The sequence below is a fragment of the Artemia franciscana genome, chromosome 10 (genome assembly GCF_032884065.1).
Source record: "Artemia franciscana chromosome 10, ASM3288406v1, whole genome shotgun sequence".
Taxonomy (NCBI): Eukaryota; Metazoa; Arthropoda; class Branchiopoda; order Anostraca; family Artemiidae; genus Artemia; species Artemia franciscana.
The window spans coordinates 47,250,622-47,264,668 of record NC_088872.1 but is presented as its reverse complement, the minus strand read 5'-3'; the positions used below and the strand labels follow the sequence as shown (position 1 = coordinate 47,264,668).

General features: G+C 38.3%; 1 protein-coding gene across 2 annotated transcripts in view; it reads left to right on the top strand.

The window, feature by feature from the left end:
- The window catches only part of LOC136032287 (PHD finger protein 14-like), a 352,444-nt gene that overhangs the window by 317,746 nt on the left and 20,651 nt on the right, over positions 1–14,047 (top strand). For both annotated transcript variants that reach the window (XM_065712557.1, XM_065712556.1), the window contains 2 exons: positions 2,029–2,196; positions 3,949–4,105. In XM_065712557.1, coding sequence (XP_065568629.1) covers positions 2,029–2,196; positions 3,949–4,105 — 325 coding nt within the window. The remainder of the gene's footprint in view (positions 1–2,028; positions 2,197–3,948; positions 4,106–14,047) is intronic.

The following is a 14,047-nucleotide window of genomic DNA, read 5'->3' as shown; positions in this document are numbered from 1 at the left end:
TAACCTACGAATTAATTTACGTAATGAACTTCTATATTCGTATGTTTTTATTGCGTGCATGAGGGGGCTCAACCCTCGCCGATACCTCGCTCTTTACCCTAAAGCTTAAATTTTGTCCCAATTCCTTAAGAATGACATCTGAATCACAAAGGCCGTAGAATAAATAGTTGAAATTACTAAAAATACTTTATCATAAAGAGTGAGGTATAACGAGGAGGTAAACCCCTCATATGTGTAATAATTTTGGTTCGTTTTAAGTTTTAATGCTGCTCAAAAACTTTTATATTTATTTTTTCACTATTTTTTTTTCAAATAATGCTAGAAAACCCTGTGCCCCTTCATTGAAGTTCTCTTCTCCCATGACAAGTTTCTCAATGGAAATATCCTCCCAAATACCCCCCCCCCCTCAAATCTCGCCCCTAACGAAAAAAATCCCCCTGAAACCGTCTGTACACTTCCCAGTAACCATTACTATATGTAAACACAGGTCAAACTTTGTAACTCACAGCCCCTCCCACGGGGACTGCGGGGGATTAAGTCGTCCCTAAAGACATAGTTATTAGGTTTTTCGACTATGGTGAATAAAATGATTATCTCAGAATTTTGATACGGTGACTTTTGGGAAAAAATGAGCGTGGGAGTGGGCCTTCTCTGATACGCTGAATCTGACGGTGTGATTTTCGTTAATATTGTATGACTTTTAGGGGGTGTTCCCCCCTATTTTCTGAAATGAGGCAAATTTTCTCAGGCTCGTAACTTTTGATGGCTATAACTGATGTAACTTATATATTTAAAAGCAGCATTAAAATGCGATTCTTTTGATGTAACTATTGGTATCAAAATCTCATTGTTTAGAGTTTCGGTTACTATTGAGCCGGGTCGCTCCTTACTACAGTTCGTTACCACGAACTGTTTGATTCCATTAAAACTGGATCTCCAGCACAAAAAGGGGGATTTTAAGCACTTTGTCTAAAATCTGTAGAGAAGTTAACGTTGGCTTAGTTTTCTTTCGTTGATTTGGATCTCTTATCCAAGCTCTAAAAGTTATGGCAAGACCGTCCAATCAATTTAAAACAGTTAGGCTACACAAAATAAAAAAAAGTTTGTAATGGAGCAGATAGGGATGGAATGTCAATCCCTCTCTTTCTCTCTTTCGCATCTAATAGTAGCCTACTGGAAGGTCGTAGGTGGCAGTTTGGAGCCACTCAACATGTGTTATTTTGTCATTTGGATTTTTATAATGCATTCCGACTGTATTAAAACAAATTCCTTTGAGGAGCGAAAAATCATGGCTAAACAAATTCCTTTCTAATTTAACAACTTGAGAAAATCAAAAGTGGACATGTTTTTCAACAAAAAATTTTCACAACAAAACAAAAACGAACATTTATCGTTCCAAGTCAAACTCGAATTTTTCAAACTCTAATGTTTCTTCCAAAATTTATCTGTGGGCTAGAATTTATGTAATCACTCGTGTCATAATAACATTGGTCCTTCACCAAATTCCAGTATCTCATTTCGTTCTAAAAATGTTAGAATCATTATTAAATAATAAATATATTTTCCTTGTCATGACAACCTAAAAGAAAATACTTTCCTTGTCCAAATAATTGTCATGAATATCAGTCAAAAAACTGAAAAATCATTTTCAAGTCCTCACTCTTCAAGAGATCAAATGCAATACAAAAATTGTCTCCAAATGGGGAAGAGATTCAGCACTTTCACTACCCCTGAATTTTCCTGGGTCTTCCCAGATTTGCTCTAAAGAAAATCGGGTTCTCTCGGGAAGTCCCAGTTAAAAAAAAAGTTTGTATTTTAAATTGATTTCGCATATTTATGAATGCTGATTTTGGGAATTTTCTGGAGAAATGAATTTTCGATCGGGATAATTCTGTAAAACCCTGAAAATTTTGGAATGATGGAAGCATTAACGAGGATTTCCTGATTAGAAAATTGGTAAGCATTGTATGCTCTTCCTTTAACCTGTCCTATATACTTTTCCAGTGTTAATTATTTTCTTATTTGCAGATATCAAAGAGATGGAATGTCAATCCCGCCTTTTCTATAGAATATGTTGGATACTTTCTTGACCGTGAAAAAAGGATTGAAACGTTGAAATCCCAGAATGGAGAATTACTTACACAGTCAGATCACTTGCAAAAGCAAGAGACGGAGCTTCAGGAAAAAATTAATGAGGTTATTTAATTTCTTCTTATGGCACTGATCTGCCTATTTTACTCTCTCTCCTCATCTCTCTCTCTCTCCTCTCTCTCGCTCTCGTCCTCTCTCCACTCTCTCTCTCTCTCCTCTCTCTCTCTCTCTCTCTCTCCTCTCTCTCTCTCTCTCCTCTCCTCTCTCTCTCTCTCTCTCTCTCTCTCTCTCTCTCTCTCTCTCTTTCTCTCTTTCTCTCTTTCGCAGCTAATAGCAGTCTACTGGAAGGTCGGAGGTGGTAGTTAGGAGCCACTCAATATGTGTTATTTTTGTCAATTGGATTTTTATAATGTATTCCGACTGTACCGGAACAAATTCTCATATGAGGTGAAAATGGCAATTTTGCACCATCTCCGAAATTAGTGGGAAAACCCTCTTTAGAAAGGTCTTGTCAGGGCAATCAGCAGCCTACTGGATGATCGTAGGGGGGTAGATAGTAGCCATTCGACATGTTCTATTTTTGCCAATTGTTTTTTTATAATGCATTACAACTGTACCGCAACAAAGGGTTATAAGAGGCAGAAATGGCACATTTGTGCCATCTCCAAAATTTGTGGGTCAAGGAGGCTGGGGTAAACCCTCTCTAGAGAGGTCTTGTCAAGGAAATTCCTTGATAGGAACACAAAAGCCAATGATCGATATCGTAGAAAAAGTATCGCTACTAGGTGGGACTTAGTCTTATTACTTATTTAATCGTTGAAGCCAAGGGGTTGAAAAGATAGTTTATAATAGCTGTTTGGAAGAGCGATCCTTGAATCGTGAATCTTGGAGAATAAATACGATCTCTTATCGAAGGTACATTTCTCAAGCTTTCAATTTTTTTTTATAAAGGCATTCCTTTGACGAGCGAAAGTCATGACTAAACAAATTCCTCTCTAATCTAGTAACTTGAGAAAAATCAACAGTAGACAGGTTTTCCAACAAAAAACTTTCCAACAAAAAAATGAGAAGACATTATTGCTACCATGCTATATTAGGGTTTACTTTTAGTTTTGCGTTGGGACACTATAAATCTCGGAATAAGGGTTAGCAACGGGGTTGCCAATGTTGTCTTTAAAAAATCATTAAATCATCGCATAAATCTCTTGAATACTGAAGAAGGTCATAAATCAACCAAAAAATCAATAAAGTCTAATGATTTAGTTCCCCCGGATGGCAACCCTGGTTAATAACTATGATGATTCCGATGATAAAATTCTATTCTGTCTAATGCCATTTTTGACGCGCCTCAGGCTGCTTTTCGAAGTATTTTACAGTTATTTTTCTGACATTGACATTATTAAGCTGAATTCGAATAATAGCAGATTTTCTAATAACTTTGCACCGGATTTCTACTGGACAGTTTCTTCTTTTTTTTTGTCGTTACTACTTGTGGTACTAAGTCTTTGCAGCACAGAGCCATCTAGGTGAGAACACCAAGGATCGTCACTACTCGAGGGAGAAGGCTTTATGATAGGCAGGTTTGGAGGGTAGAAAGCATGATAAATGCCGTATAATATGGCGGATCATTGCAACGCACGACCGGGAAAGCTGGCAAGAATGGTAAATTAAGTAAATGTAGAATAACAGAGTAAGCTTAGGAAGCATTTATAAATATTATCGAAAGAATAGCACTCGAAAACCCACGCTATCTGCAGGCTATCATAATTTACCATGTCTATTGTTGTAACTTGTACCCTGATGCATCTATTCCATTTTTATCAGTATTAATTTTTTACCATTAATTTTTTCTTGTAGATCACGGGGAAGCAGAAGTGTTTAAAAAGCAATGAAGAATCTCTTCGGAATTCTGCTGCCGCCCTTTTAAACTTTTTAAAGAAACTGCTACCAGACAGTGAAAAGAAATTTGTTATGCCATCTAGATTAGATGCCAAGAACTATTTCTCAAAGAAAGGTATTGCTTTTTCTACCACCTTGCTGCATTTGTTAAAGTGGGTCTATGTTCGACATTTTCTCGTTAAGTAGGACGGAAAGCTTAGTAGCGTAGACTGCTAGTGCTTTTGCATTATTCCGTTTCTGGGTACGGTGCAAAAAGATGGCAATAAATGGGTCGGCATGCCAAAAATTAAGAAGTAAAGACGGGTTGTTCTCTATTCTGTAAACCTTATGCTTTTGGTGCTGCCTTTTTATCTTCATCTTCATCCTTTTTATCCTTTCTGTTGATAATCCTTTTTTCAAATTTTGTCGCTGACCTGGTTTCCCCGTTTGAGCACCTTATGTGTAAGAACTCAGGCAATAGTCCGAAAGGGACAACCCTTATGCAGTTTCCAAGTCTTGTGAAGTTTAAACCCGACACAAAGATTTTTATTTATTTTTTTCTGTTTTTATCTAAAATAAATATTATAAATAGATAGTATTATATATAATATATATATATATATATATATATATATATATATTATATATAGTATTATATATAATAAATATATTACTATATAATATATATATATATATATATATATATATATATATATATATATATATATATATATATATATATATATATATACTAGCTGTTGGGGTGGCAATTCGCGCCACCCCAACACCTAGTTGGTGGGGGCGCTCCCCCCCCCCCCCGCGCGTAAGTCGTTACGCGCAATATTAGTTACGCGCCATTGTAGTTGTGGCCCTGTGTCCCACCTGTGAATATAGATATATATATATATATATATATATATATATATATATATATATATATATATATATATATATATATATATATATATATATATATATATATATATTTAACTATGTAAAACTTGCGAATATACAACATTCTTGGCTGTCCAATTGTCTGTGCATATAAATAGATTGTCAGGTTTACCGACTCTTGGACATGCAACATATAATTGTCCATGGGGAAAACCCGACACCTAGTTGGTGGGGGCACTTCGCGTCCCCCCCAAGCCCCTCCCTCCCCGCGCACGTTAGTCGTTACGTGCCATTGTAGTTGTGGCCCTGTGTCCCACCTGTGAATACAGATACATATATATATATATATATATATATATATATATATATATATTATATATATATATATATATATATATATATTTTTAACTATGTAAAACTTGCGAATATACAACATTCTTGGCTGTCCCATTGTCTGTGCATATAAATAAATTGTCAGGTTTACCGACTCTTTAACATGCAACATTTAATTGTCTATGGGAAAAACAATCTGTATTCAGATCTATACCTCATTATTCTAATGATTGCCCTTGAGCTTTGTTGATGGTGATTGCTAATCGAACATTCCCTGTGTCCCCGTCGTCATTTATATATCCCCCTGTGCCCCCCGGCGTCCCCGTTGTAGTTGTTTCCCTGTGTCCCGGTCGTCATTTGTGTCCCGGTGTCCCAGTCTGTAATTTCTCTTTGAGTGTCGCGGTCGTCATTTATATTCCCTGTGTCCCGGTGTCCCGGTCGTCATTTTTGTCCCGGTCGTCATTTGTGTTCCGGTGTCCCGGTCTGTGATTTCTCTTTGAGTGTCCTGGTCGTCATTTATATTTCTTGTGTCCCGATCGTCATTTGTGTCCCGGTGCTTTGTCGATGGTGATTGCTAATCGAACATTCCTTGCGTCCCGGTCGCTTTCTCTTTGAGTGTCCCGGTCGTCATTTATATTCCCTACTAGCTGTTGGGGTGGCGCTTCGCGCCACCCCCCGCGCGCGTAAGTCGTTACGCGCCATATTAGTTACGCGCCATTGTAGTTGTGTCCCTGTGTCCCACCTGTGAATATAGATAAAAGAGAAAAGATTTCTCTTTTCGTTATAGATATATATGTTTTTAACTACGTAAAACTTGCGAATATACAACATTCTTCTATGTCCCATTGTCTGTGCATATAAATAGATTGTCAGGTTTACCGACTCTTGAACATGCAACATAAAATTGTCCGTGGGAAAAACAATCCGTATTCAGATCTATACCTCATCATTCTAATGATTGCCCTTGAGCTTTGTTGAGGGTGATTGCTAATTGAACATTCCCTGTGTCCCGGTCGTTATTTATATTCCCAGTATCCCGGTCGTCATTTGTGTCCCAGTGTCCCAGTCTGTAATTTCTCTTCGAGCGTCCCGTTCGTCATTCATATTCCCTGTGTCCCGGTCGTCATTTGTGTCCCGGTGTCCCGGTCTGTAATTTATCTTTGAGTGTCCCGGTCGTGATTTATATCTCTCGGTCGTTATTTGTGTCCCAGTGCCCCAGTCTGTAATTTCTCTTTGAGTGTCCCGGTTGTCATTTATATTCCCTGTGTCCCGGCTTTTAGTTTTCTTTTTCTCCTTTATTTTTCAGTTTTTTTTCCTTTTTTTAGTTTCTTTTTCTTTTTCAGTTTTTAGTTTTTTTTTAGTTTTTTTACTAGTTTTTAGTTTTTTTTTCTTTTTAGTTTTTACCTTTTTTTAGTTTTTTTAGTTTTTTTTCTTTTTTAGTATTTTACTTTTTTCTTGTTTTTTTTTTAGTTTTTTAGCTTTTTTAGTTTTTTTAGTATTTTCTTTTTAGTTTTTTTTGTAGTTTTTACCTTTTTTAGTTTTTTTCTTCTTTTGTATTAATGCTAAAGCCAAGATTCAAACCTGGAACCTCTCTGACCTAGAACCTGAAACATAACGCTTTACCAACTCAGCTACTTCGGCTTGAATACATTCGTTTTGAGCAGCTTCCTTGGGTGTTCCCATTGTAGGTTCTTCAGTCATTTTACAGTTAGAAATTTCTCTTTCAACGATCTTCTTACAATTAAAAATTTGTCTTTGAACGATATTCTTAAATACCTGTGTCTTGGTCGTCATTTATATTCCCTGTGTCCAGGTCGTCATTTGTGTCCCGGTATCCCAGTCTGTAATTTCTCTTTGAGAAATACCTGTGTCCTGGTCCTGTGTCCCGGTCGTCATTTGTGTCCCGGTATCCGAGTCTGTAATTTCTCTTTGAGTGTCCCGGTCGTCATTTATATTCCCTCTGTCCCGGTCGTCATTTGTGTCCCGGTCTGTAATTTCTCTTTGAGTGTTTTTTCTTTTTAGTTTTTTTTAATTTTTTACCTTTTTTAGTTTTCTTTTTCTTCTTTATTTTTCAGCGTCACTATGAAATACATATCGCCGAACCTTTGTTTTTTAACTAAAATCTGGTAGGCATTGATGACCTTATCCAAGTCAAAATCCCAAACCCAATCATCATCGCTATCATTTTCAGTTTTGATATGTTTTGACTCTCGCTGTCCAGCTGGATTTTCATCTAACTGCGCGGTTTTGCGTTCTCTAGCCGCAAGCCTGTTTTCTTGCTGTTCTTGTGGTTCCTCGGGACGCTTTCTTTTCTTACTTTCTCTATCAGCCGCAAGTTTTTTGGCGTAGACTCTTTGAGCAGCTTCCTCGGCTGTTGCCATTGTAGGTTCTTCAGTCATTTTACAATTAAACATTTTTCCGTCCACGATCTTCTCACAATTAAAAATTTGTCTTTGAACGATTTTCTTAAATCCTTTTAGCCTTCTTTTTTCACTTTCTCTTTTAGTAGCAAGTCTGGTTTTGCGTTGCTCTTGTGATTCCTCGGCACGCTTTCTTTTCTTACTTTCTCTATCAGCAGCAAGTTTTTTGGCATAGACTCTTTGAGCAGCTTCCTCGGCTGTTGACATTGTAGGTTCTTCAGTCATTTTACAATTAAACGTTTTTCCGTGAACGAATGTCTTAAATACCTTTAATGACGTCATCGTCATAATGACGACATGACGACCTGATGACAAGACGTCACTTGACACACAGACAACTTCTTTTTATATATATACTAGCTGTTGGGGTGGCGCGAAGCGCCACCCCAACACCTAGTTGGTGGGGCCCTTCGCGCCCCCTCCAAGCCCCCCGCGCGCGTAAGTCGTTACGCGCCATATTAGTTACGCGCCATTGTAGTTGTGTGCCTGTGTCCCACCTGTGAATACAGATAGATTTATATATGTGTTTCAAACTACGTAAAAATTGCGAATATACAACATTCTTGGCTTTCCCATTGTCTGTGCATATAGAAAGCCGTATGTACTAATAATGACGTCATATGCAAACGCTCTTTTTACAAACAAACAAACATGCATACATACAACTCGTTTTTATATAGATAGATAGATAGATAGATACAATGCAAATTAACTGCGTAAAACTTGCGAATATACAACATTCTTCGCTGTCCAATTGTCGCTGCATATAAATAGATTGTCAGGTTTACCGACCCTCGAACATGCAACGTACAATTGTCCATGGGAAAAACAATCAGTATTAAGATCTATACCACATTTTTCTAATGATTGACCTTGAGCTTTGTTAATGGTGATTGCAAATGCTAATCGAATTGGGAATTGCAATCTTTTAAATTGAAAAGGCAGATCCGTTGGAATCATGGGAATGCGAGGAATAAGAACAGCCTCACCCTCAAAAGGCCCTGTCAAGATTGTGGCCTCTACTAGGTTTTCCATTGTTTTTTTTTACGGCAAGTCGCGTGCCATTGCAAAGCTTTGGTGGGTTGATATTTCTTAAAAGTATTATTAGTACGCCTATTTTTAGTTGTAGCACGTGTGGTGGAAACCCTGAAAGATCCACGGAATTTAAAAATTCAGATGGATAATTAACCGCTTCATTTGGTTCCAAAACTGTGTCGACTGACTTGTAAAGGACCGCCTGGTCTCGAATCTTGGTCAAAACAATATTGTTGATTTCGTGGACGTCTATATTTTTGGGTGCAAGAATCGCTCTTTCACTTAGCCATTTATTATTTTTATAATTTTTTAGAATATTCGGAAATACTTTTTCAATCAATTCATTTTTGGACGTCACTAAATTACAGAAATCAGCAGGTAGTTGTATACGTCCTGAAATTGAGTCTACTGGGAGCTTTCCGTTTCCAATTGCCAGCAATTGATCTGAAAATGTTTGACCAGAGTCATCGTTTTGCAATCGGACACGCATATTTGTAGTTAATTTTAATGTTTTTACGTGTGCCCATAAATTAGAATTTTTCAGGCAAGCATTCATTTCGTCTGCAGGAGTTGATCTAGGTATTATAGGTAATGTTTGCCTGAAATCTCCCGCAAGCAATATTAATGTGCTGCCAAAGGGTTTCGACTTCCCTCGCAAATCTTTCAAGCATTGATCCAGAGCCTCGAGCGATTTTTTGTGTGCCATTGTGCACTCATCCCAAATAATAAGTTTGCATTGCTGCAATACTTTACCCATCCTAGATGATTTGGAAATATTGCACGTGGGAGTTTCTGTAGAATGCAAATTCAGAGGCAATTTCAAAGCGGAATGAGCAGTTCTTCCACCAGGCAGCAATGTTGCGGCTATTCCGGACGACGCAATTGCCAACGCTACATCATTTTTTGATCGTATTGATGCCAGAATCAGTTTTATCGCAAACGTTTTACCAGTACCTACTGGCGCATCCAAAAAGAAAATTTCTCCAACGTTGTTATCGACACAATGCATTATCGTATCATAAATGTCTTTTTGTTCCGACGTTAACTTGGAAATGTTATTTTGTACATACGACAATAGATCACTCGTACTGTAACTTTGTTCACGATCCAATTCTACACATGTCGAAACAGCAGCGATACGGTTAGGTGAAGGCATTCCCAAATCCTGAAGAGGTTTGTTTGCCATATGTACGCACAAATCTTCTATAATAACTAAAGTGTAGCTATAAATTTCTGATGTAAAATCAAAAGTCATATCTGACGTCTCTAACTGTTTTCGATGGAGTATATCTTCGGACATTTTTGACTTATATTTTTCCCATAACTCTGTAGGAGCTGATGGAGAGCAAGTTGTTAAAATGATGCCAAACAATGCACGAATTTGACTTGGGGTTGACGTTTCGCACGCGTCATTGATGCAGTTATCCCAGTGTTGGTCATTCTCCAATAAATTCAGAGCTTGGCATGCACTACGGTAAGTGTCATGTATAGTACCGTTTACAGTTCTCAAATACTCAAAGGATGTCGGACCGGGTACATTCACCAAAAGCAGGCGTAGAAAGAAGCATTCATGTTGATTGGGGTGAACGGTGTAGAGTCTTCCTATCGTGGTATCTTTGAAGATGGTAGCTTGGCCGTCGACTGACCCTGTTTTCGACGTTCAAATACTTTATTTTTAGTATTCCACGTGTAATACGAAGGCACTTCAGTATACAGCAGTTTTTTTGCAAAAGAATCATTTTGCAAAGCGAAAAGAAACCGGTTAACTTTGTATCCGGTGGATTCAGGGCTCTTTGTTGCACGTTGGTTTCCGAAAAATAAACACGTTGACCATTCTGTAAATGTACTGCCAAGTGAACAACAGCTGGACTACGTTCATGTATCGGAAATGAAAGAATTCGCCAAACAGCTTCATTACTGCTTATGTATCTTCCAGCCTGATATTGTACGATTTCGTCGATATCTTTGATTTCGGGCTGCAAGCCAAAAACTGCCATGTCACTGCCTTTGTTGACGTATATACATATGTATTTGATTGCCTTTACGGAGTTACAGTATTCAACGTTTATGTGTGCATTAAATGTTTTTGATAATAATGGGGAATATGCAACAACCCACTGGTTATCTACTTCGATGATGGTACCGTTACGCTTCTTTATTATTGCTGTTTTACCGCCATCTTCAGTAGATCTTCTATATTGTGGGTAACCATCATTGCCAGTAATTGTGTTGGATACTTAAAGTCGAGGATATTGCTTTGTGCACCTTCCTTTGGCCATGCATGGTGAATTTTCGTTCAGTGCACCACAAGGTCCATGTATCATATTTTTTACAATAATATCATGTAACCCCTTATCGACATTTTCATCAGGTATTTCAGCGGAAATCACATCATCAATTTCGTTCGAAGTAATTTTTTTATGTAGCCAGATTAGTATATGTGCGTGTGGCAAACCTCGTTTTTGCCATTCCACTGAGTACATCCAGCATCGCACTGACCCAAACACTTCAAGTTTTGCTATGTAGTTTATCAGTGATTTCAACTTTTGCCGGAAGACACGGGCCGTAATGTCATGTCTATGAACCGCCGATTGTCCTTGAAGTAAAAGCTGCAGTATCTCGTCCCAAAATTGATTACATGTAAATGTAATAAATAAATCGGGACGACCATAGAGACGAACATACGCAATAGCATCTTGAGCATATTCATGCATATGACGGGGACTGCCAGCATATGACGAAGGTAAAATTATTAATCTTCCAACGTTTGTGGTATTACCGTCATTTATAACTGCATCTCGCAAACGAATGTATTGTTCAGAGCGGAGCTTGGTCCGATTCAGGCGGATATATAGCAAACGTTCTGGTTCAATTTAGCATACATATCAACGACGAATTGGTGAAACAATTCAAGGCATTTTAAAATATAATTTTCTTCATCCTGCCGAATCATTAGTCTATAGGAATAATAATGCATTGCACTGCATTTCTTATTCATTTTTTTGTTAGTGGCTGGATTCATCAATTTAATATTAAAGTGATAGCCGTCGGCTCCATCCCAAAAAATGATAGGATATTGTAGGGCATCGTAGCATCAATGAGTTTCAGCAATTCTTAACAACTGAGCGTTTCGCTTATGAAGAATAATATCTCGAGGTAAAAACTGATCACCGACCATAACGATTGCCACTTCGTCGATAGTTGGAGCATTGTATCTACGCACATGCTGGCCAGGAGGCGTTTTGTAAGCGGAAATAACAATTTTATGCGTATCAGTAGGCATCAAATCGATGGCTGTTTTGAACAGACGCACTAAATTATTATTTTCGTGGAAAAGATGTTGCAATTGGGAAACGATTGTCCTTTCAACGTTGGGAGAAATTCCGCAACGTGCATTCAATTCAGAATTTCTATCACTGATGAAGTACAATTGTAAAAATTTGTGATTCTCGCCTGAGAATGGTAGAAGGGACCCTGCTCTATGATAAATTTGCCCTTTTACTTTGAAAGTAGACATAAATTGATCTGGATTTTCGATTTGGGCTCCAAACGACGTCATTTGGAAACATGAGTTATATTTTCTAATTCGTGACAAAAAACGCTTAGATTCTGACGTAGTTCCAGTAAGGAAAGTCTTCAATGGCTCTGGTGGTGCAGCCACCAGAGCCATTGACTGGGCTGTAATCATCGACTGGGCTGTACCTGAATGCCAGGCGATAACTTTCAGGTTGCTCTGATTCCTCGGCACGCTTTCTTTTCTTACTTTCTCTATCAGCAGCAAGCCTGATTTCTTGCTGTTCTTGTGATTCCTCGGCACGCCTTCTTTTTTCACTTTCTCTTTTAGCAGCAAGTCTGGTTTCATGTTGCTCTGGTAGTTCGTCGGCACGCCTTCTTTTTTCACTTTCTCTTTTAGCAGCAAGTCTGCTTTCGCGTTGCTCTGGTAGTTCCTCGGCATGCTTTCTGTTCTTTCTTTCTCTATCAGCCTCAAGCCTGTTTCCTTGCTGTTCTTTTGATTCCTCGGCACGCTTTCTTTTCTGAATTTCTTTATCAGCAGCAAGTTTTTTGGCATAGACTCTTTGAGCATCTTCCTCGGCTGTTGCCATTGTAAGTTCATCAGTCATTTTAAAGTTAAACATTATTAGATTTCTACGTGAACGCATGTCTTAAATATCTTTAATGACGTCACCATCATAACAAAAATGACGACAACTAACTTCATGACGTCAGTCAACACACAAACATGACGTCACCTGACAGACACATCCACAGACAACTTATTTTTATATATCTACTAGCTGTTGGGGTGGCACTTCACCTAGTTGGTGGGGGCGCTTCGCGCCCCCCCCCCCAAGCCCCCCCGCGCGCGTAAGTCGTTACGCGCCATATTAGTTACGCGCCATTGTAGTTGTGTCCCTATGTCCCACCTGTGAATATAGATATATATATATATATATATGTTTTTAACTACGTAAAACTTGCGAATATACAACATTCTTTGCTGTCCCATTGTCTGTGCATATAAATAGATTGTTTACCGACTCTTGAAAATGCAATATATAATGGTCCATGGGAAAACAATCCGTATTCAGATCTATACCTCATGATTCTAATGATTGCCCTTGAGCTTTGTTGATGGTGATTGCTAATCTACCATTCCCTGTGTCGCCATCGTCATTTATATATCCCCTTGTGCCCCCCGGCATCCCTTTTGTAGTTTTGTCCCTGTGTCCAGGTCGTCATTTGTGTCCCGGTGTCCCAGTCTGTGATTTCTCTTTGAGTGTCCCGGGCGTCATTTATATTCCATGTGTCCCGGTGTCTCGGTCGTCATTTATATCCCCCTGTGCCCCCCGGCGTCCCCGTTGTAGTTGTGTCCCTTTGTCCCGGTCGTCATTTATATTCCCTGTGTCCCGTTCGTCATTTGTATCCCGGTGTCCCGGTCTGTATATACATTCGTTTTTAGTTTTGTTTTTCTCCTTTATTTTTTTCCTTTTTTATTTTTTTTCTTTTTTAGTTTATTTAGATTTTTAGATTTTTTAGTTTTTTATTAGTTTTTTTTTTTTTTTTTTTAGTTTTTTTGTAGTTTTTACCTTTTTTTTAGTTTTTTTAGTTTTTTTTACTTATATCCTGGTAGTCATTTATACTCCCTGTGTCCCGGTCGTCATTTGTGTCCCGGTGCTTTGTTGATTGCTAATCGAACATTCCTTTTGTCCCGGTCGCTTTCTCTTTGAGTGTCGTCATTCATATTCCCTATGTGCCGGTGTCCCGGTCGTCATTTAAATAAGTTGTCTGTCTGTCTGCCTGTGGATCAGGTGACATCATGTTTCTGTGTTGACTGACGTCATGAAATTAGTTGTCGTCATTTTTGCTATGACGGTGACGTCATTAACGGTATTTGA